Source organism: Falco cherrug, chromosome 7 (genome assembly GCF_023634085.1).
Source record: "Falco cherrug isolate bFalChe1 chromosome 7, bFalChe1.pri, whole genome shotgun sequence".
In the NCBI taxonomy this organism is placed as follows: domain Eukaryota; kingdom Metazoa; phylum Chordata; class Aves; order Falconiformes; family Falconidae; genus Falco; species Falco cherrug.
The window spans coordinates 26,189,495-26,213,242 of record NC_073703.1 but is presented as its reverse complement, the minus strand read 5'-3'; the positions used below and the strand labels follow the sequence as shown (position 1 = coordinate 26,213,242).

The following is a 23,748-nucleotide window of genomic DNA, read 5'->3' as shown; positions in this document are numbered from 1 at the left end:
GCAACAGCATGCAGTGAGAAGAGTTCGCTTCTCAAGATGTCTTGACAAATTAGGAAAAGGGTTTAGGTTTATGAATACACTTTACAAGTCTTTTAGGGACTATCTAAAATCTTTGTTGTAAGGCTGTGAATCTTTTGAATTGCAGTTGTGTGAAAGCAGGATTGCTTTTCCCATCTGTCAGGCTCTAAGGAGATGAGGGACCTGGGGTGATTGAAGCAGGAGCTGGTGATAAGAGTTGACTTTCTTTACCCGCCACCTGCCTTATATCTTTCTCTCAAGAACCAATGAATCATCCCAGTAATCATCTTTTGGTACAGAGATCACAGCAGTAATGTGGAGAGTTGCTTCTCAGTCTTTTAAAGTAGGCAGCCTATGTCTGGATTAACAGGACGGAGTTTCTAGAGAATGAAGCTTGGGTTTGCAGCTCGCTTTCCAAGCAAGCTCTTTCCACAGTGCTTTTTTTCTTTCGATATGAAACAAAAGTCATGGCAAAGGGCTCAAGCCGAAGCACACACAAGGGCTATCATTCACTGCGGTGAACTTTGGATCAGATCTTTGGTCTTTTCCTTGCTGTTTATCTGCAGGCCATTGGCCTTAAAAATGAAGTCAACAGTCTTCCTAATTACCACAAACTCTTTTTCATGCATGCGTGAAGGAAACATCAAGGGGTCAGTAACATGTAAAGGACGGGGAAAGGATTGCTGCCTTGCCTGACCCAGGGGATACAGTTGAAACACAGAACCCACAGTGTTTTTGGCGGATCATGGAAGTGAGCTGGATCTGGAGGTGAAGGTATTGGCACTTACATGATAAAATGCCAGTGCTGGGTGCTCAGAAACAAGTGGCATTCTGGATGCGGGGTTCACCAAAACCCTAAAATTTACTTGTGGTGCTCCAGGACATATGCCAAGTCTTTACATCTGCTGGGCAGTTTTTCAGGCGACATTGTCCTCTTGTTCACTGGGAACAGGTTAAAACAAAATCACTCACGAGCCTTAACAAACTGTGAACAATCAAAATCAGTCAAAGACACTTCTGGTGAGTGCACGGAGGACGGACCTCATGTGGCATCCGACTGCTCAGTCAAGTTTAAAATCAGTAATTTGCACAGTTTGGCTACTTAATATTGCTGTTGCCGTGGGCTGCATGCAGACACAAACATCAGCAAACACCAAGCCAAGCGTTCCCCAATGTCTGCATCAGTTTAGGAAGCAGCCAGTGGCCAATAGTTACTACATCAAAGACTACAAATCATGCAGCAACTAGTATATTCAATTATGGTCTTTGGTGCTATTCACATCGTGAAATGTGTGTTGATGAGATACAAACATTTTGATACACTAAAAGAGCGTTTTGGGTTGATCATGGTGTTGGTGGTAAGGTATGACTTAACCTGATGAATACAAATAGACCGTAGTTGAGATACTGAAATGCATTTTATTACTTTGAAATGTGATTAATGAGGGGTGTGTGTGGCAAAAACAGTTTTCTGAGGAGTTTGAGGACAAAAATAGTTTCATCTTTATTTGATCACATCATAGTTCTTTGGAGAAAGACTGGCACTTTCCTGAGTCTTAAAGTACAGTTACAGACTTGTTTGCACATTTACTGCTATTTTGTATCCCTGTGTGTTGATGATGTTCTGAAGTCTCTGCAGGGCAGCAGCTGTGGTTAGCATATCTGCAGCACCATCTCCCACATTTTGCTGGTTAACCTTGTGTCTCATTTATTTGCTTTATCTAACGCCATGGAAACCTTCCCCTAGTGCCTCAAACGTAACATAATACAGTGAAAAGCCAGAGTCAGAATCCATTGCATGTTTCAATATACTTGGCATTATATAGGGGGATGCCTGTAAATTATGGTCCAAGAACCTACACGTGAAGATAATCAAAACCACTGTTTTATGGGGATTGACCACGGATGCAAACTTGTATGCAGAATACGTAGGAGAATCACTTTTCCATTGCCTGGTGGATTTGTACCAGGATGAGCTCAGGTCTTTCCAAGAGGTCAGTATATGACACAGAATGTAAATCAGTTGGATCCGAAGTCGTTTTGGAGACCACATCTAGCATATGCCTATCTAAGGTTCTACACATTCTTGCCTGCAAGGATCAGCTTTGTATTCCCATGATTTGGAAGGCACAGTCACTCTGGAGTGGTCTCCTGACCTCATGTCATTTTTCTAAGGGCAACCCTGTTAATTCTGGGTCTGAGACTAGCTTAACAGGGCCCTTCGTTGCGGTAATATTTTTTTTCAAAGATCTGAGCAGGTTTACCCCAGCCCCTCTTGTGTCTGCTGGTCAAGAGTTCCCTGAACTCTGACTTACATAGTCATCTTCTCCATCTCAGTGTAACTGGAGAGAGGTTCATCTTCTCAGAAGGGTTTGTGACCTGGTGGGTCAGGAAATTTCCAGTATGTGAAATGATTTGGAGACTCATCAGTCTGGAGTGAGAGATCTAGGCTCTATTTCCCCTTCTCACAAAGGGCTCTGGCTCCTCAGATCCTGTAGCACTGTTAGCTGCTACTGACATTTTCAGGATTTGGGGAAGGGAGGTTGATTACTGCCTAGGGGTGGTGGCAGTACTGCATCTTGTGGTGCTTTCCATCACTGAAAACATTCAAGCCCACCAGGAACTTAAATGAGATGCGCTCTAGTTTTTGGGCTGCTTCTGAGCCAAATATTGAGCAACTTGGCACTATCACATCTGGAACCTTTCTGGCCATAGTCCCAGGTCCTAGGTCAGAGGGAAGCATGTCTGCCCATCATGGCCCCATGCTGCTGCCTGCTTCCACTGCCCTCCAGCTCCACTTGCCTGCAACTATCCAGCGTCTTTGGGTACCTGTGGTTGGTTTCTTGGGTACCTCTTCCAGGTATGGATGGTGATTTTCATGTGCTTTAGTGGCACATCAGAAATTCCAAGATACATGGGTTAACTGTAAACATCGCTGTGTTTGTTCTGGTGGCAAGTGAGATTAGGTATTCACAGATACGGATTGTTTAATGATCTTACTTAATTCTGAAAAGGCGTTGTATTTTAAAGTAAATTTCTGCTGATTTCGTTGGCGACAGAAGATAATGCTGATAGCTGCATGGTTTGTGGAGTCTTGGAGAATGGGGTTATAAAACCAGTACATTGACTTTCAACCATAGGTTGTAGTTACACAGTTGTTGGACCATTTGATGTGGGGATTTCATGGCTGTTACTGATTAATATAGTGTGTACGTTTACATGGCTTAAGAGACATTAAAAGGAAGATGCTCAGGGGGCTGGAGCCCCTCTGCTGTGGAGACAGGCTGGGAGAGCTGGGGCTGTTCAGCCTGGAGAAGAGAAGGCTGCGGGGGGACCTGACAGCACCTGCCAGTGCCCAAAGGGGCCGACAGGGAACTGGGGGGGGGGGCCTTCTTACAGGGGCATGGAGTGACAGGACAAGGGGGGAAGGCTTTAAGCTGAAAGAGGGGAGATGTAGATGAGATATTGGGAAGAAATTGTTCCCCGTGAGGGCGGCGAGGCGCTGGCCCAGGCTGCCCAGAGCAGCTGTGGGTGCCCCATCCCTGGCAGTGCCCAAGGCCAGGCTGGACTGGGCTGGGGGGCGGGGGGGGGGGGGCGGGGCGGGCAGGTCCCATGGCAGGGGGTTGGAACAAGATGGATTTTGAGGGCCCTTCCAACCCAAACCACTCTGTGAATCTATGGTTTGGGAGAAGGGAGGAGGAGGAGGAAAAGGAATAGAGCAAAGGGACTTTTCACTTCACTTCAGAATTTCTAGAAATTCCCTGAACTTTTTCCATGCAGGGCACTGAGTCACAGCCCCCATGAGCTCCTCGTATTTGGAGGTATGGAAAAATACTTAGCTCGAGTGTATGCTCTGCACAGGGTTGGAGTTTGCTGTGGCAGATCAGGACAGAGGATGATCCAGTCCGCTTATTTCTTGTACCCAGCACTCAGCCTGCATTGAACCAAACCGACAAGCACCAGCCACAAACCTTGCTTGGTTTTGTAGTTTGGTCCATGAGCCAGAGAGCCTTTCCTGGCCCACGGAGTAAGTGGCTTAGGGCCCACAGTTTGAGGTTCCGTACCCCTTACCTTAGCTTGTAGGCGGTATTGTAGCACGAGGCATCACAGAGGACACGTGAAAGTGAATGTGACTTCCCTATTAGACCTTGTCATTCCTTTATAGGAGTGAGAAACTGGTGAAATGGTCTGTGTGAGCACTTGAAACAAAGGAGAAAAAATCAGAAATAAAAATAGTTTATTGAGGTTATTATCAACTAATTTTGGTTGAAATGTGCTGCTCATCATGCGTATTGAGTTATTTTTAATTTTTTCCCTGTCTGAAGAATATTTGCATGATATATTTGCTGGTTTTTGTGTATGTAAGCATTGTTTGTTCTTCCATTTTGAAACAAAAAAGTTCGTCTTGTCTTTCATAGTTACTTGCTCTGGCATTTTTGAGCTGTCATACAATTTATGGTTCATCCTCTTGAACCAAAGCATGTGTTCATTCTCCTTCCTGGGGAACTGGCTGCATCTTTTAAAAGGGTTCGAGAGATGCTCAGTAGAGACTAGTGCATTTTGGTGCAAAAATTGAATCTTGATAAAAGTCACGAAACTTTCTTAAATAGATGCAATAATAATAAATTCTTAAAAAACACATCCAGCACTTGGATTCGTGAACACACATTTGCAACTAAATAGCAGCGTCCAGACAAACACTTTTTGAGCCATACCTGATCAGCACAGCAAATGTAACGGTGTTTTCATTCTCTGATTAAAAGGTCTGCCTTCCTCAGTGGAAGAAATTTCTCACCCCGTGTGTGAGGGGGCATCCACAAGTAGCCAGATTTATGCTGCTTTTCCCACATTGAAAAAAAACCCTGATTATTAATTAAACGTTAATTCCTTTCAAAGTTGTGAAAGTGCTAATTCAGCATGGCATTTGCAAGCTCCAAATAGTTGTTTTGTTCAAGGAGCTACTGAGCTAACAAAACTGAGTCTGAATTAGCATTTTCAACCTTGCAGAGATGTAAGGAGATGATGCACCGTGCTTTCTTAGCATGCTTGATGCCTCATCCATTCATTTCCATTTGGTGTTGTTACGCTTTCTGTACGCAGCAAGTGAAAAGTACATATTACACAAAGTATGGGATCCAGGGAAATTTTTAGCTTATAGCCTTTGCTGTTTGTGACAACGACACACTCCATTGGCTGTAAGCATGCAGATACATGAGGGCAGAGAGTGCTGCAAATCGGTTCTTTACTCAAATGTTCCACACGTGGAGCACTGTGCATGGATGGGGTGGCAAAGGGAATAGGGCAGCCTGGAAACTTCTCAAAGAAGTCAGCAGGATGACAAGAAATGACAGATTTAAATATTTGTCTTCCAGTCCTTGCATTCAGCCTGGGTATTTGCTTGTAATGTTTTCAGCTGGTATTTTCATTCTGGGACTTTCCAATTGGAGATAGCATATATAAACATACATACATACTTAGGCGCACATACATAGGGGGAGAGGGATCTTGGGATTGTATAAGTAGCATTTTATATTCACTACATCAAAATATATGTGTATTTGAAAGACTTAATGGATGATCCTGAAGCACTCTTCCAAAAATAAGTATCATACTGACAGTGCTTTAGAGCAATCACTTTATTGATGTAAATGGTGATAGTTTCTGGATAGTTTTATGCTCATTTAGAGTGATAAGAAAAATCAGATAACTGAGTTGCAGTATTATTTTGCTCTTGTGCAGCAGATTGATGAGAGAATGCTAGTAAAAGGTGCTGGTCTCACTGGCAAGATGGTGGGAAATACCATTTTCCAGAGCTGCTGTGTCCCTGCATGGGTGTAGGGTGCTTCTGAAGCACCGAGCCTGCCTTTAAGATGGCCTCAAAAACCTCATTTGCCTTGGGGTTCCCATCTGAAACGATGAGACTACCTTATCTGCTTTGCTGTGGGTTAGAGAATTAATTGCATTTGTATTGCAGGCTTGAATAGTCTTGGATGCAGATAGAGATCCCTGGGATGCTCTGTGCCTCTCTAAATGATAACGTTCTCTGTGTGCAGCCTTCAGCCTCGGGTTTCTCCTGCACGTACAGGATGGGTTTTCCTCATCTGACAAGACGCAGCCAGGGAACTGCAACCACTTGATGATGATGGGCTCTCCTGCACGGTTACATCTCAGAAGAGCATCTCTTTTGCCTTTTCCCATTGAGCGTTGCCTTTCATCCCCCTTTACCTTTTAGAGCTGGCAGCAGTTTCCCCGCCGCTGCTTTGCGGTTTGGTGGGGTAAGGCAGCCTGCCTCCAGGCAGCTGCGGGGACAGAGGCAGCCCTCCAGGCTGCCATGAGGAAGAAGCAGGGTGTGTAAAATCAGGGCAGGCTGTAGCCTCAGGCATGTGCTTACCTATTCTTATTTAACCAGCTGGCACAAAGATACTTTGCATGGCCATGTTTGTTTCCAGATAGATTGGAGATGACACTGCTGGTTGTATTAGTGATGTTTGGTTGATATCTCTATTTTCTCTTCTCTCAGTGCACTGATAGCATGGAGGTGAGGAAGGGCTTGTAAATACCTCCCGAGACAGATAATAAACATTGAAGGCTCATGAATTATTTTGGTTACTCTTCAGTTGTCAGCAGCTCAGTCTAATTTAGTTGCTGGGACTTCCTATTTTTCATTTTGGAAATTACAAGTACTTTAGCAGTGTATACTTTATGATGAAATTTGTTTAGAATTTGATCCTACGAAAAGTTAACCCCGTGCTAAATGTGTGCATTGGAAGCTTCAGTGACTTGCTGAGCATCATAGAATCATAAAATAGTTTGAGTTGGAAGGGAGCTTGAAAGGCCATCTCGTCCAACCCTCCTGAAATGAACGGGGACATCTTCAACTCCATCAGGCTGCTCTGAGCCCCATCCGACCTGGCCTTGGATGTTTCCAGGGATGGGGCATCCACCACCTCTCTGGGCAACCTGTGCCAGTGTCTCACCACCCTCACTGTAATAAATTTCTCCCTTGTATGTAGTCTGAAACCATTGCCCCTTGTCCTATTGCTACAGGCTCTGTTAAAATCATATGTAGGCATAAAGTGAAGCATAAGTCTCTGGAAAGTCTGAATATGCAAAATTTGTGCTTTATTATAGTAAACTTATTTTTTTGGCATATTTCAGCCTTAAAAAAAGGACGCTTTTGGATCACCCCTGACCCGTACCACAAAGATGACAACATCCAGATTGGGCGAGAGGTGAAAATCTCCTGTCAGGTGGAAGCCATCCCTTCTGAAGAGCTTACATTCAGCTGGTTTAAAAATGGACGTCCCTTGCGAAGCTCTGAAAGGATGGTCATCACACAGACTGACCCCGATGTTTCACCCGGCACCACAAACCTGGACATCATTGACTTGAAATTCACTGACTTTGGGACGTATACATGTGTTGCATCTCTGAAGGGAGGTGGCATATCGGATATCAGCATTGATGTCAACATCTCCAGCAGTACGGGTAAGGAGGCTTTCTTTGATATCAGTTTTACTTTGATAAAGCCAAGCTATGGCTTTCCTTTACTCTGGGAAAAAGGGTGTATACACAGAGCACTTCTCACCACAAGGATATCCAAGCAGATATCCCTAGGTCAGGGGCTGAGTTGTTTTCATTAAAAGACAGAAACCTGAATAAGTGGCATGTGGTGCACTCTCCCAAGGAGACACTACTACCTGATTTACCCAGAGTTGTCTCTTTTACTGTCAGAAAAGTTATTGGCTCTGTAAAAAGACTTTGGCCTCTATTTAGGACTTCAGGGCATCCAGAGTAGGAAAAAACAGCTAGCAGGAAATTACAAGGAGAAACAGGAGGATATTATGTTAACCAAACTGAATTCATCCAGCTACTCCACTCTAACAGCAAGTGCCAAGTACGGAGGAAGGAGCTCTTTTTTCTTGAAGACTACGTGCTGCATGTTGGTGAATCATGCTATTCCCAAAAGGCAAAAAGTTGAAGGTACCTATTACATGTATTTCCAGATCAGTGATTGAAACGTCTGTCTCTGATGAGCTAGACCCTTGGCTATTACTTTGACTGATAGTAAGTATCTTGAACTATGAAGTAGGAATATGTAACACAATAGTAATAGCCTGCTTTTCTTCATCTTATTGCTAATAGCTGGTTTGTAACCAACAGATTTCATAGATTTCTCCGAGTAGTTTACTTTAATAACTTAAGGTAGTCCATGTTAATAAAATGAACTAGAAAACATTCTGAAGGCAGAATTATTTTTTTTTCTGCCAAAAATTAGCTACAAGGAAAAAAAAACAAAAAACAAAAAAGTTGTTGCTGTGTGATTTCTACAGAGAAGCATAAAAAAAGCATTTCTTGTTTCAGAAGACTATTTTATGTTTAAATGCGGAGCCAAATAGTGTCAGTCTTATATCTACTGTCCTTCCTGTCTTTTATATGAAGCGTTGTTGTGCTTTTCCTCTGATTGTGCTTGTTATTCACTGGGATAAGGTACATGGTGCATGCTATTTAGAAGTAAGACAGCAAAGAACACAGTGGGAAACATTTTTATAGCATGGAAGGAAAATGTTTAATAGACATCATCTGACCCCTTTTTACCATACACGTTCAAGTATATGTTTGCTACTTTTTCAGAGAGATTAAATGAACACTTTTGCCTCAGGGAATATAACCACAGTTCTGTTCTCCAAATTTTACAACATCAGTCATAATTTGCAAGTACACGTCATGTCTAAACAATCTTTCTTGCAGCTTTCATGATAAATTATTTTTTATATTTTAATACATGAACCTGCCCTCCATCTTCAGTATGATCCTGGTGCCATGGATCCTTCCTGAGCACCACAGTGTTTCTGACATGGGTCTGGAAGGTTTGCCCACTTAAAGGGTTTAATGAAGAGTAATGTGTACAACAGAGGCGTGAGACAGGATGGACCTGTGGTTTGGATAGGAGCCTGGGAAGCAAAGCCATGTGAGTGAGTTAGGGGCCACTCGAGCAAAATAGAGCTATAAGCCCGTGGGACTGGATGGGATGTATCTAAGGGAACTGACCGGTGTTACTTCAGGGCCACTTTGTTACCTTTGCGAAGTCATGGTTGACCTAAGCAGATTCAAAAAAGTCTGGGAAAACTGAAATTTTAGGCCATCTTCCAAGAAGGCAAGAAGGAGGAGCAGGGGAGGACAGGCCAGTCATCCTCAGCTCAGTCCTGCGGAGCTCACAGAGCGTGTTCCTCTAGAAGCCATATCAATCCACGTGAAGGACCAGGAGGTGACTGGAAACAACCAGCATGGATTATCAGAAGTGAACTGTGCCTGACCCAGCCTGGTTGTCTGCTGTGATAAAAAGACTGTCTTTGTGGCCAAGGAGAGGGAGAGGAAAGCTGCTCGCCTTGACCTTAGTGAAGTCTTCAGCGCAGTCTTTTGTAGCATCTTAATAGCCAAAGTGCTGAAGCATAGTGTGGAGAAGTGCCCCGGGCATAAGATGTGTTTGGAAAATGAGATACAGAGAGTTTTGTTCACTAACAGATAGTCAAAACTTGTGTGTACAGAAGTGAACAAGCAGTCAGCATTTGCACAGTTCACCCTTGTGTGTCCCACCCTGAAACATAATGCACGCATACACAAATCTTGAGGGACAGGAGGAAAACACTAATTTTATTTACTTTAGTTAGGTCTTATTTTATTTACTATTTGTTTTCTTTCATGTTAGTGTTCAGGGATACTTGAGTATTTTGCTTCTTTTTGCTATATTTTGTAAGTATAAACAAGAAGTGTTTATTTTTACTGTTGGATAAATCTTGACATGATTTTGCACAGTTTTATGGACTTTTAGTTAACTTCAGAACGATTATGCTGGAGCAATGCAAGCATCTTGGGGAGCTAGTTGTGGAGGGCTGTTCCCTTGCAGTGGAACAGGCTGGGGCTGCCTGGCCAGGGGACAGCTCTGCGGGGTCCCTGTAGGCAGCAGGTGAACATGACCAGCAGTGTGCCCTGGCAGCGATGGAAGACAATAGATACCAAATCCAGTTTGGGATCGCCAGTGCAGGAGAGGTTTCAACAAACTGGTGAGTCCAGAAGAGGCTGTGAAGATGGTCAGGAGCAGCTGGGGGAAGGGGGCTTGTACCCCTTGGAGAAGAGACAGCCCTGGGCCACCTAACAGCAGCCGTCCCCTGCCTGTACTGGGAAGGTGAGAGGCAACGGGAATGAGCTGAAATGAGAAGTTCAGACTGGATATAAGGAGCAAGTTTTTCCCCATGATGATACCCGAGTGGGAAACAGAGTCATTATGGGTTCTCCAACCTGGGAGGTTTTGAAGACCTGATAAAGCCCTGAGCAGCCTGGCCTGACCTCTCCTCCAGCCATGCTTTGAGTTGGGGCTTGACCTAGAGACCTCCTGAGCTCCCTTCCTACAGCAGTTATCCCATGAAGTCTGTAGGGATAGCAACACTAACCAACAGATCCATGGACAAGGGAACAGCCTGTCTGTTGGCCCAAAGAAACATCTTCTTCAAGATTATTAATGCACATCTTACTAACAGGTAAAAACCTGAAAGGATTATTATACGGTAAGAGCCACATTCGGCGTGATGGATGGCAGTTGCATGGGAACTTTGTTACCTGCTTGCCACGGCGCAGCGGACAGTGACATTTGTGCAGTCATGCATTGCCCACAAACTTTGTTACCTGCTTGCCAGGATGAAGTGGACAGTGACATTTGTGCAGTCATGCATTGCCCATCTGGCAGACAGTAACCACAATATTATCTGTACTTGCTGGAGAATCATTTGGGAAATTGATAGGATTGATTGGAAACATCCATTAGGTCGTTGTACCTATAAAGCTCATCACAGTTTCTGCAGGCAGTGATGGATTATGTCAGCTCTTAAATTTACTATCCTATAGCACTCAAGAAAATCAGAAAGGGGGAAGAAAAACTAGTGTTTGGGATCAGCCTGATTTAGCATCTTAAAAAGAAATTCTGCCTGTTTGTGTTACTTGATTAAGTGGAAGCTGAAATAGTTTCAGTGTGTTTTTGAAGGTCATTATTGATTCATGAAGATTCATTACTGCTCTGGTAATTATGAACATAAGGCCTAGGCACAAACACATTTTCCAAATGCCAGGACTTGCACAGATATATTAATATCGTGCTGTGTCTGTTTGCTGGGTTTGGGGAGAATTCTGTCTTCGTGATGTGCACGAGGTTCCTCCTGGAGCAACCAAGTGAGGTCAGAGGGGCTGTGTCACCTCGTAAGGAAGGAGGGAGATGCTTAGGTCACCTCTGTCCCTCCAGCAGACTGGAAGGGGACATGTGGCAGTGCAACCCTCTTGACATTGCACTTGTTTAGCAGGAATATTTTTTCCCTTGACATTTTGAACTTTCAGCAGGAAAGGCAGAGATTTGTGTCCCGAGTATCTTATATAAATGGACCTGAAGTAATCCCCTAGCAGCCTCCCCCCATCCCTATCTCCATAAAGTAGGTCACTGAATAGTGTGAATGAAGACTCAAATGTTGAATACTTGCCCTTAAAAAGCCCTGTCATCCATAAAACCAACCTTGGGCAAATGTTACTGAAAGACAGGATGGCTCTTCTGTGCGCATGTGCACATCATGGGGGATGTTAAAACAGCAACAAAAAACCCCCAACCCAGTAAAATACGCTTATGGTAAGCAAAAAAGAGGGGTGGATCAGGAGAGTGTGTTTTCCTTTGTAAGCAAGCTTTTTCTTTTTATATTGTATTCAAAGCAGGAAGAGTAAGGTTTTAGGTGATGGATGGCCTGCTCTGTTCAGTATGGGTTCTTATGCTATCTTTATCCCCCTAAAATCAGTGTCAATGCAGTAAGAGACGTAACATCTGTCACTTCTGGCTTATTCTCTCTTCATTTTCCCCCTGGAGGTAGCATTGTGCACTGAAGTGAGCTGTTATTTCGGGGAGGGGGGGTGGGTATTTTACTTTAACCTCTGGTTGCACTGTTCTGAATTGCTTTTCGAAGGGCTGGATGGAGGAGTTGACTGACACCCTTGGGCTGCAGGTGGTGGTCACCCCCTCTTTTCCTAAGGGAGTCCTTTTAACTGTTTCACTCCCACCCAGTGTGGGCACAAATACATGTCCTACATGGAAAGTACGTCAACCAAATTCTTCATCTCTAGGTGAACCTGAAGATGCGCTGAGCGTGTACCACCCCTGGTACCTTGGGGTAGGTACATCCCGGAGGGGGACATGGACTTTGCACATGAACACAGGGCAGGCTGGTGGGCTCCAGGTCTCCTGTTCCACCTTGGAGGCTAGCCATGTTGACAGATAGATTCAGTTTTACGTAAGTGCTACCAGAAACAGGCAAAGAAGTTCTCGAGGAACTGATATATATGAAGCTGTGTATCCTCCCTGCAGTATAAGAGTGTTTCCCTGTTGAGCTAATAAGCTATCTATTAAATAATCAATTATTTAAACATCCAGGCTGATGTGTAAGGACATGTGGCCTTGATCTGTTTGTGAAGTATGTGTCCTCTGGTCATCTTACTCCTCCTCTGACGATACATAAAAGAGACATTTGTTTTTGTTCTGAATGTTTATTAAAATCATGGTACTACCTCTTTTTTGCATAGTGAAAAAATGTTTTTTGTGAAATAATTAGTTGCCTAATTAAGATATTTGTAAACCTTACGCACTGTCCAGAGTGATCGTTCACGGGCAACCCTAAGACACACCAGAAAATAGACAGAGGTTTCATTATTACAGTAAATTGATTATTTTTCTAAGCCATTATCTTAGGAGTTTATCTTTGAAAGGAATAGGTGAACAGAAGGGACAGATAAATGCTGGATTTTGTTAAAAAGCTTTTCTTTTATAGTTCTATTTTAGTACCTAATGTGCAGAGATTTTTCTTTTTAATTCGATCCCTGGGAGCTGCCGTCCCTTCCCATCACACAGTGCAGCATGGCTGGCCAGGCTGCTCGGCTGCCGGCTTGTGCAGGGAGGAGCGTGAGGACAGACCATCTCCTGCTCTGCAGCCCCTTCTCTCCTCAGCACCTGGTTCCCCCTGGAAATCCGACTTCTCTGGGAGGTGTTCATTCACCGCAGATGGACTTCGGCTGGGGTTCCGGGAGCAGACACCCTCTTTAGCAGCCACGTATTGCGGAGTCTCTTTATTCTTCTCTGGAGGGCTGTGAAGCTGGCTCATCATCTCGCGTTGCATATGGCTCATGGAGCTCCTCAGCATGAGTCCTGCGAGATCACTGAAAGCTAATTTGGCTAATTTGCTGCGGGCTGTGTATGTTCTGCGTTTAAAATGTTTCTCTTCAGAGTCTGACTGCAGATAAGGTGGTGTTTTAAGGTATTAGAAGTAGTTGAGCTATGAGTAATGATTCTGGAATTATTTTAATGCCTAAGCAGATGTCTTGTCCAAGCCCCCACCGTGAAATCCATGGTTGATGGTCATGTCTTCACTTGCAATTAGAGGTGGCTTGTGCCCAAGAAAACATGGGCTGTGGTGCTTTTTCTCCCCTCCTTTGCGGATGGGCAGGACAGCACACAGGCAACCAGAGCAATGAGAAGAGAAAGCGACCATGAAATCAAGACGTAATTTCCTTACAGGTCGCTCGATTTACCTTCCACATGAGTAACCAGGTAGATCCTCTTTCGTGGTGATGAAAGACCACGGAAAAGTTAAAGTAAATTCTCTTGACTTCAGCTGCTTTTCCAATCTTTTGCCTGGATCAGCCAGTCTCCCCCAGGGCTCTTCTTTTCTCACCTCTGGAGACCCTTTTAGTATATGCTCCCCAGTATACCCCAACACTTCTAAAATAAATGCATTTTAAGGGCACGCTGAGCAGTTCTAGTCTCTGTTTACAGAGATGTCTAGAGAACATGGATAATTGTCACTTGTGGCCCTTCAAAGGCTAAGTGATCTTGCTCAAATACGTTTTGTCTAGCAGCTTGCCTTCCTACACCACAGCTCAGTCTGCTCTGTCTTAGCAAAACCCTCCGTCACATAAGGAGTATGAATCGTGAACAGGGACCGAAATGCCTGTCTCAGGCAGAGGATGATTAATACTAGAGATTCAGACCTTCAAATTCATAAATATTGGAGAAGGAGGATAGGCAAATAACTTCACCTTTATCTCCTAGCCAGTACAGTGTGGATTCTTCAACATTCCTTACCCAGGCTGGTTTTAAATTACTTGAGCAACGTGACTTCCAACACTTCTTTTGGGAGATTATCTCTGAGTAATCTCCGGTACAGATTATTTCTTGATATGCAGCTCAAACACTCCTTTGCTCTGCTTGATCCTATAATTACTAGTTATTGCCATTAGTCCATTTTAAGCAGCCTGATCACAGTAGCCCACAACTCCTCCCAGCCCACAACCTCCCCATCACTGCTTAGACTGGTAGTCATTGCTTTAGGGCTAGAGCTTTCTTCTCTGTCTGTTTAAGGCTCCCAAGGAAATACAGAAGTGACAGTAGCCCCTGCCTCACCTCTGCTGTCTGTAACCCCCAGTAGAAAGCTCAGGGGTCGTGCTGCCTCCCCCAAGCCTACCATGGGGTCACCACTTCTAGGGGCTCCTTGTCCTTCTCACACTGGTCGTCTTAGAATGATAGAATCATAGAACAGTTTGAGTTGGAGTGGACCTTTAAAGGTCATCTACTGCAGCCCTCCTGCAGTGAGCAGGGACATCTTCAAGTAGATTAGGTTGCTCGGAGCCCTTTCTGCCCCTTTGAATGATTTCTCTGTAAGCAGATACTTGCCACTGCCATTGCGTCTTTGATAATTAAGCAAGCAAGGGGAGGTTTAAAATAGGGACAGTAACCTGACCCATCAGGACTTCAAAGATCTAGAGCAGACTAGAACTAGGTTGTGTCTACCCAGAATACACGGTGAATAAACATGTTAGGCATTTTGGATTTTTCTTTGAATTAGCTACTTTGGTCCTGTCCCCATTCTGCTATAGAAACAGTGACTATTCTGCATCAAGGATCCTATGGAATCGCAGTAGAACCACCACAGGAGATCAGATGGAAGGGTCTAGTCTGGTTTCCTGTCTCTGGTAACAGCCAGACATGTCTGCTTAGGGAGAAGTTTAACAAAATAAAGAATAGGATAAGAATACAATGATACCTTCTGCCATCTGACCTTCTGGTGAGTCAGCGACTTTGGGAGGCAAAGGTTGTCTCAGATCATTTTATTTGGGAGCCAGGAGTGGACATATATCAACAGTAGCCCTCTTATGCATGTGCCACTGGCAATTTCAAAGGATAATAGTATGTGGTTTTAAAGTAGATGCTACTAGTAACACTAGTAGTGTTACTAATGCTTTTGTTTTGCAGGTGATAACCCTCTACTTTTGGAAACAGATTTAACTGCTAAGAGTATTAACTTATTTTTTAAGCCACTTGCTGCATGAATAAGGTAATGTTTGTTGTTTCAAATACAGGATTTAGCTAATTTATTATTCTGCACAAGCAGGAACAGAACTGACCTTTATCTGCAGCAGGCTCTGTAGCTGGTGCTGCAGGAGACATGCTGATGCACCGGGGAGGAGGGCTGAGCCCCTCCGAGGCTCTTCTTTGTGCCACAGCAGCACCTGTCGGGAGAGGGAGCCTGGCACAGCTGAGGGCACCCTGCTCACCTGCTTGGCACTTTGGATTGCTTGGCTAGCACCCCCCTCGGCTCACACCACTGTCAGCACCTTTGCTAGCACACCCTTGTTCATGCACCTTTGCTCTTGCACCTTTGCTCACACCCTTTAGCATGTGCCCCCTTGTTCACCTGCCTTGGCTCATTCATCTTTGCTTGTGCACCCTTGCTCCAGCATCTTTGCTTCTAGCGACAAGTGATAGTATGAGAGGAAACAGCCTCAAATTGTTCCAGGGGATGTTTAGGTTGGATCTTAGGAAATATTTCTTCACTGCAAGGGTGGTCAAGCACTGGAACAGGCTGCCCAGGGAGGTGGTGGAAGCACCATCCCTGAAGGTATTTAAAAGACGTGTGGGTGTGGGGCTTAGGGGCTTAGGGACATGGTTTAGTGGTGGACTTGGAAATGATAGGTTTAGGGTTAGACTCAATGATCTTTTCCAACCTGAATTATCCTATGAATCTATGTTTCTGCACCCTTGCTTGGGCAGACTTGCTGGGCCCTCCTCCACAGCAGGCTCAGCCACCTGGTCCCTGGTCCTGGGGCTTCCCTACATCATGGGTTGTAGTAAAGCAAGAAAAACTTCAAATTATTATTTTCTCCTCAGTTCTCTAGCTTTCCCCCTCTCCCCACCTGACACGCCTTCTCCTCCCATTTTCCTGATTTCTTTGAGGGCATTGCACTGATTTGAGTTTCTTTTGCAGCTTTTCTTAGCTTTATTGCTTATGAAAACAAGTCATACACGATCAGGCTGCCAGTGCCTGTCAGTTGCTGTGTCGCAATCCCACACACCCCCTGATATTTTTTGACCCTGTAGCTAATTTAAGCCAAATTTGACAGCAGAATAGACATCTCAGAGATAATTAAGTACCTGTGAGTCTGTGAAAATAAATAGATGGGTATAAAAAAGGAAAGCCTACCAAAACCCTTCCCTGAGCAAGGATTCAGTGCTGTCCTTCTTCCTAATTAGACAGTAGAGAATCAGCATCTGAGCTAAGGGGGACCCGTAGCCCTAACGGCTGTGATGGGGGCAGAGAAATAGTTTGTGGGAGCTCACTGTCTTGGGCACTGTCAGTCAAATGTGATCTATGAAAATTGCAGCCAGGTGGCATTTATGACATTGCCCATGAAATGATTTGCTTTAATAGATGGCCTTGTCCCTCCTCTCTCCTTCTCTGTTTCCAGAAACAAGAACATTAATTCATATAGTAAACCATAATAATATTTTGGCTCACTTATAATGTGACAGATACTGGTTGTGTTGCAAAATGCCACAGGAGAAGATGAGTCAGAGTATTTTAAGGTATCTTTCCATCTGGGATACTGATACAGCCTATCTTATCAGCCTGCCTGCAGACCTCAGAGTCCATGGTCCTTATCTTGGCAGCGTGCAATTTTTGCAGTACCGTTATCTTTATTTTTTCAGAAAGAAAACTGAGTTAAAGAGAGGGTAAATTACTTGCTCACAGTTGCTCAGGACCTTTTTGGCATGCATCTTCCCCTCCGCCCCCACCGCTGATGCATGTCCTATGCCATTCACTCTTCTTCCTCTCAAATGCCTCTAGAAACTACATGTGACTATAAGCAGGGTGTATTCTTTCCTGGTTTCTTCCTGACGTGATTCATACTTTGCTCTGAGTGTACAGATTTCTGAATTTCCCCTGCCTCTCGGTCTGAGATGCTGTTTCTTGCAGCTGGCAGGCTCCCACATCTGGAGCTCAGGGCTGGTGCCTTCCTGCATCCCCATGGTGCTGTGTGGGAAACAAGTCTTCATCAACCCCCAGTTGCACTTGGACATCTCTGCCCCCCTTCCTCTCTAGGTCCACCTCATGGGACACACTAAATTTGCCTGATTACTCCTCCTGTGACAAACTTAGTGAAGGAGAACGGGCATGTTGTGGGGAACAGCTCCTCAGTTTATTGTGTCCCATCCCTGTTTCAAGTGCAGGGTTGGGTCAGGTTCTGCACGTGAAGTTGGCTTTGCTGCCTCCTCTTTCATTTTTTATCTCTTTTCGTCATGCCTTGCCTTCACAGGCAGCATCTGCACAGGACCCCTTGCTGTGCTGAAGACAAGTTTTGCTTCTGGCTCAGTGCTTCAGATGAGAAGTTACAGCCCTTGCCCCAGCCAGAAAGTGGATGATTTCTGAGGTGAAGACAGGGTGTGATTTTGTAGTCCAGACCTGTTGCTCTGATGGCAGTGTGAAACCAGCAGCCAGCAGAGCCTGTCCAGAAATAGGTCTACACAGAGAGACACCAAAGGGAAAACTCAAGTCCTGGACCCATCTGCACCATGGGGTTGCAGGCACAACTGTAGATTTCACTGTAGGCTGGTACATAGCAGATGGCAGACCTTTTCCCTCTTGATAACAGGTATTTTGTCTTGAGAGCTTTGTCCCCATGGTCTTGGCCTCACGGTTCTCACGGTCAGTGAATCCTTGAGATGGGAAGAGGTTGCACTGCCCCAGGACAGCTGGAGGTGCCAGAGGGGCAGGGAGAGGGGAGCTACCAAGGAACCTGCAGCATCCACACCAACTGGGACATGCTTTGATCAAAGGGCATTCACAGCAGGGAGCAGATCTACTGCCCGGGGGAAACAGGCAAAGTAAATATTTTTTTCACTGATCCAGACAGGGCTGCATATTGTTTGCACTAAGTAGAGAAGCCACAAGCCAGGTGAGCTGGAAAAAGTGTTCAGAAGGCAGGCACTGCACAGTGTGCTTTCAAACCTTTCTCTTTAAACTGTATTTTCCTTCCTGGAACAATACCTTTTCCTCAGTTTGGTCTGTGTTTCCATAGAGCATTGCTTTAGGAAGTGGTTGTTCTGTATATATATTTGATGTGCTTGCTTTCAGTGAAGAAGGTAGAGGAGTGCCACCACCAGCACCTGGCTGATGCAGGTCCAGAACAAGTACGGTGTACTTCACGGCAAACGTGTGGGGTGTAGGGAGAGGGTAGAGCACAGGCTTGTGGAGAAGTGCAGTCAGAATATCTCAGAGAACAACAGAGCGGTGCTCATCTGCTCCTTCCGTCTCGTCCCTTGCTGCCTTCAGCACCCTTTTCCCTCTGTATTTTTTCTCTGAGCTCTGGTGGAGCGATCACAGGGCTGCTCTCATGCCTTTGTACCACCCTCCTTTCGCTGGGGTGGGTCACGTGTCCTGCAGCCCTTCCTCACCAGGGGCTTTTGGGCATCTTCGTGGGGGAGTTTTCCTCTGGTCTCCTTCCAAGCAATCCAGATCTCCTGGGCACTAGGCTGTGCTCAGGACTTGCTATGGCATAAGTTAAAAAGAAGAATGTTTCACTAATACTGGGAATGTTTTATTAAGCAGGTTTTCTCTTTTTTCTTGTTTCTTTTTTTCTCCACCCCACCCTCTTTTTTTTTTTAAATATAAAATAATTTTTCCTTTACTTTCCTGTAGAGAAAGTTATTTCCACTTTTGCGTGTCCCATCAGATTCAGAAGGAGCTATTAAAGCCTTCAAAACAGCTGACAGGTATTTTGGGACCTATGAAAGCCCCTGATTTAAACCCTGATTCCTAGCAGGCTTGTCAGGTCTGTAGACATGAGCTAGATCCCAGGGGAAAACTGGAACTGTTTCTCACCAGTACAAGTCTGTTCTTTCTGTCTCTGGGGGCCTGAAAATAGCCTTTGATTATTTTTTCCTGCGGACAGGAGTTATGGCACAGGCTGTATTTTGTCGGTGCTGGCATTCAGACAAAATAGTTGAGGGCAGGACAGCGTGGAGAGGTAACGCTCCTTGGAGGGACTGTTTTAAAACAGAAAGCATCTCTACATGATTCAGAACAGAAGACCCATAAGGCAGCTGAGTTTTCAGAAGGCATGGAAGGAAGGAGAGAGCAGGCAGTGTTTAAATCAGGCTTTTCCATACCTTCACCCACCGCACAGCAGCCCGTGCCCTCCTACGCAAGGGTCCACAGTGCTGAAGGCACCATGTGTGATGTGGAGATCACAGGCAGCTTCAGAAACGGTGCTTTTATCTGTGTTGTGCTAGGAGGGGAGTAAGAAATTGGCTATAAACCCAATATAGGTGTGATGAGGTGGGAATGATAATTGACATGGCAAAGCCATTCTTGTCAGTCTGGCGGAGCTTGCAGTGCTTTGTAATTATCCAGTGCTGTCATCTAAGGACTGAGGTAGAGGGGTTGCCTCTGATGGGACTGATGGTGGAAGCTCACTGGGATGCCCATCATGCAAACACCGATGCCTTTGCCAGGGCACCATGCCATTTCTGTCCTGATCAAACACCTTGCACAGCAGCGTCTCTTCCGTGGTGAGTGAGCTCTTCTCCTCACTGCCAAGGACTGGTGATTCAGAGCTGTGGCAGATAATTAGAAGAGGCACTGGGGGCAATTAGAAAGTCTCACTCTTGCAAGACTGCAGAGAGGAGGAGGGATGGGTCCTTGGGCATCGTCAGCTACTCCTGCTCCAAGGGGCTGTCTAACTGCAGCTGGAAACAGTTGTTCGCATATCCCTTCTGGATTTGTTAATGCAAATCTCTATAAAAAAATTCCACTTTGATAACCTCCTGTGGTAGAAAGACACCAACTGCATTTTGGTTTCAGGTCTTGAATTCTGAGCTGATTTCTGAATTGGCGTGATTCTTCCTCATTGTGTGGCCATTACGAGCTGGATAAAATCAGCAGCCAGTCTGCTATTAAAAAAAAAAAAAAAGTTTTTAGTGCCAAACACCCATAAAGAGGAAAGCTGTAACTTGCAGTGATAAAGTGCGGGCTGCAACCAGTGGTCTGAATGCAGTGATGTACACTGGTACGGTGTGTTGGTGTGTCAGGGACACACAGGGAGGCAACTAAGTGTTGTAGTTGGGGCTGTTAAAACTTATTTTAATCGCTTCAAGCAGCTGAGGACCTGGTCTCCTAAGTACAGTAGCATTGCACGGTCATCCCTGGCAGTGCTCAAGTGCTAGATGGGGCTCAGAGCAACCTGGTCTAGTGGAAGGTGTCCCTGCTCATGGCAGGGGGGTGGGAACTAGGTGATCTTCAAGGTCCCTTCCAACTCAAACCATTCTCTGATTCTGTGATTCCAATATTTGTAGTCAATATGCATTGCTGTCTGTGTATAAATTACTTCTTGATATACAATTAGAACTGTAACAAGCAAGAAAGCCACCTGATGTCTATAATGCTAACTGTTGAATCATCTCTTTTTCTCCTTTGAAGTCCCTCCCAATTTGACTGTCCCTCAAGAAAAGTCACCGCTGGTCACCCGGGAAGGGGACACGATCGAGCTGCAGTGCCAGGTGACAGGGAAGCCCAAGCCCATCATTCTCTGGTCCCGAGCAGACAAGGAGGTCGCAATGCCAGATGGGGGAATGCAGACAGAGAGCTACGATGGGATCCTGAGGATAGTGAACGTGTCCAGGGAGATGACGGGAACCTACAGGTGCCAGACCAGCCAGTACAATGGGTTTAATGTGAAACCCAGAGAAGCTTTGGTACAGCTCATTGTACAGTGTAAGTAGACCATTATTTTCTTTCCGTGTGGTTTTGCTGAGAAAAAGAAGTTATTTCTCCCCTAAATACACAGCAGCAAGAGTTTTATGTTTGTTACATTTTTGGTGCTGTGTTGTTTTGCTCTGTAGTTCCTCAAGTCCATGATTTTAATGTGAATATGGAAGTAAAAATTACATAGGAGTCCCATTTATATATTTTTTTTTAAAAAAAGTGTGAGACAATCATTGTTTCCCAATGCACAGCTTCAAATTTCTTGACAAAGGAACAAGTGCAGGAGACAGGCGGGCATATTTCTATAAATGCAGATCTGATACTGATCTCATTTGTTGATACTGTGTAAAATGACAAAAAAACCCGAGAGAAAGCTGTTCGATCTTAGCTGATCTGCATGCAGATCTGCATAGCCTGCTCTGTCTCTGCAAACCAGCAGCACCAGGAGTGGGAAGGAAAACATAAGGGGAAATCAATTATTTTGGAACGGTCAGTGTTTATTATTGGAAAATAAAAAGTCTGGTTTGATACGGTTTATGGGGAATAATGAGCCATTCTTTGTTGCTGTGTATGATAAAGATGTTCACTAAGTGACTTTCATGTGTCTGTTGTATTGTTGGTACTTACTTTCACTTTTTAATAAACTGACTTGTGCAGCCCTCATTTATTCCAGTTTCAGATGCCCAAATACTATGGCAGATTTGCTTTCTAACAGCATTCTGTGCTCAGCACAACTGACCTCTTTTGGGGCCTCCAGGGATGAGATTCTGCAATATACATAGTTATTACTAATAATCAACTGATTTGTTTTTTCTGAGGTCTGTTGTATAACAAATTATTTATGCACTTGATTACATGTTGTGGTATCTGCAGTGCTTTCATCAGAGCTATTTACTGATGTGCTGGTACAGATTTTTATCAAAGCGTGCTCCTGTCCCAGCCAGCAGTCACGTGGATTAATGACACCAAGAGCCTCCTGAGAGAGAGCAGGCAAGCTGGAGCCTTCGCGCTTGGGTTTCTCCTGGTGGTGGGTTTGACTGCATTAGGACGGTTTTCTGAAGATTAGGACCGTATCTAGACTGGGAGTAGAGATGTCTCTGGCTCCCTCTCTAGAGATTGCAGAAAATTACTTGGATCTGAGATCATCCTCTGGAGAGGTCAGTCTTTCCCTACAGAGCATAAAAGGACCACGGGGGGATTAGTCTCTTCCTGATGCACTTTCAAAGCAGATGGATTTTAGTAGGGAAGACTGGCTCCTGTACAAATGGGCTGGACGAGCCTGCACAAGCTGCCTTAATTAAGAGCTGTGGGAGCACTGGGGAGCCTGTGCTGACACAAGAATTTTTACTCATGTCATTGGTACTAGGATCATGGTTATTCTGATGGTGGCTTTTGTGGGTATCATCACTTGGACTACTCCTGATGACACACAGTTTCTCTTAAGATCTCCTATAACAAGCCATCATCATTATAGGTGTTTAATTTTAGCTGCGCAGAAAAGGTGATTTGCAGAAGGTAAATGTCATGAGAAGGTCGAATATGAAAGACATAGAAGGGCAGAATATAGGATACATGCAAGAAGCCCCAAGTCTGTCCGGCAAAATGGACATGTCACCAGGGCACAGGTAATTGTCAGGGCTGATAGAGCTGGTGGAACTGTGTCCTGGGCCCTCACAGCTTGAACGGTGTGAGAGGAGAGGGGTGGGTGCTGGGGAAAATGCAGAGAGCAGCAACAAAAAGACATTGTGGGGGTTTTCAGTTGCTGCAGTTTATCGGGTGTGTGCACAGAGGCTGGATGTGGTATATTTTGGCTGCCATGGTTTTGCTGGAACGTGTCTTTGCCATCTATTGCAAGTATTTAAAATGCAAGAAAAGATTACTCAATATCATTGTATATTAAAGAAAATCAAGGTTGTGAAAACTTGCAGTGATGCTTCCCAGCCTGTTGCTCTTGGGACATTGTCGGACATCTTGGGAGGACAGCAGCAGCATGGCTGGTAGAAATGGTTGACTAAGACTAGTTCCTCTGAGAGCAACAGTGATGAGTGAGAAAGGTGACAAGGTGCAAGATTTTTGGGTAGCCTGGACACAAGAGTGGCCTGTGTGGTGACTGCAGGCCTTGATGATCTTGAATGGCAGAGAGGAAACGTGAATAATAAACTCAGTAAGTGCTGATTTGCAGAGTCCCCTGTCAACAAGTATCACTCTGCAAACAGTGGAGCAATGGTCCTCATGAATAGGAACGTGGCTTCTTTCCCCTTTTCTATCACTGATTTGTTGTGAGAAGTAGAAAAGATTTTATTTTCTGTCCACTTGGATCCTCCATCTTAGCCATTTAGCTTATATTCTCTTTTTTGATCAGTGTACATCATCTTTTCCATATGTCTGTGCAGAATCCAGCATGGTTATAACATCCTGGTGTGGCTTGGTTGTGATGATGTGTGGAGGATGGACACATGCATGATTGACGTGTGGATGCTGGAGGCTTCTTCAAGTCATTCAGTGCATGTACAAGTACACATGTGGAGGGTATTCCTGGTAAAGCAAGAGGCTCAGCGGGAAAGCTCTGGAGGTAAATCCACTCCAGTAACTGCAAACAAACAGCAAACCC

At 44.8% G+C, this 23,748-nt stretch overlaps 1 protein-coding gene across 1 annotated transcript in view; it reads left to right on the top strand.

Moving 5' to 3' along the window:
• Window positions 1-23,748, top strand: part of MDGA2 (MAM domain containing glycosylphosphatidylinositol anchor 2) — a 394,427-nt gene that overhangs the window by 242,353 nt on the left and 128,326 nt on the right. The window contains exons 7-8 of the mRNA XM_055717155.1: window positions 7,177-7,506; window positions 20,853-21,146. Coding sequence (XP_055573130.1) covers window positions 7,177-7,506; window positions 20,853-21,146 — 624 coding nt within the window. The remainder of the gene's footprint in view (window positions 1-7,176; window positions 7,507-20,852; window positions 21,147-23,748) is intronic.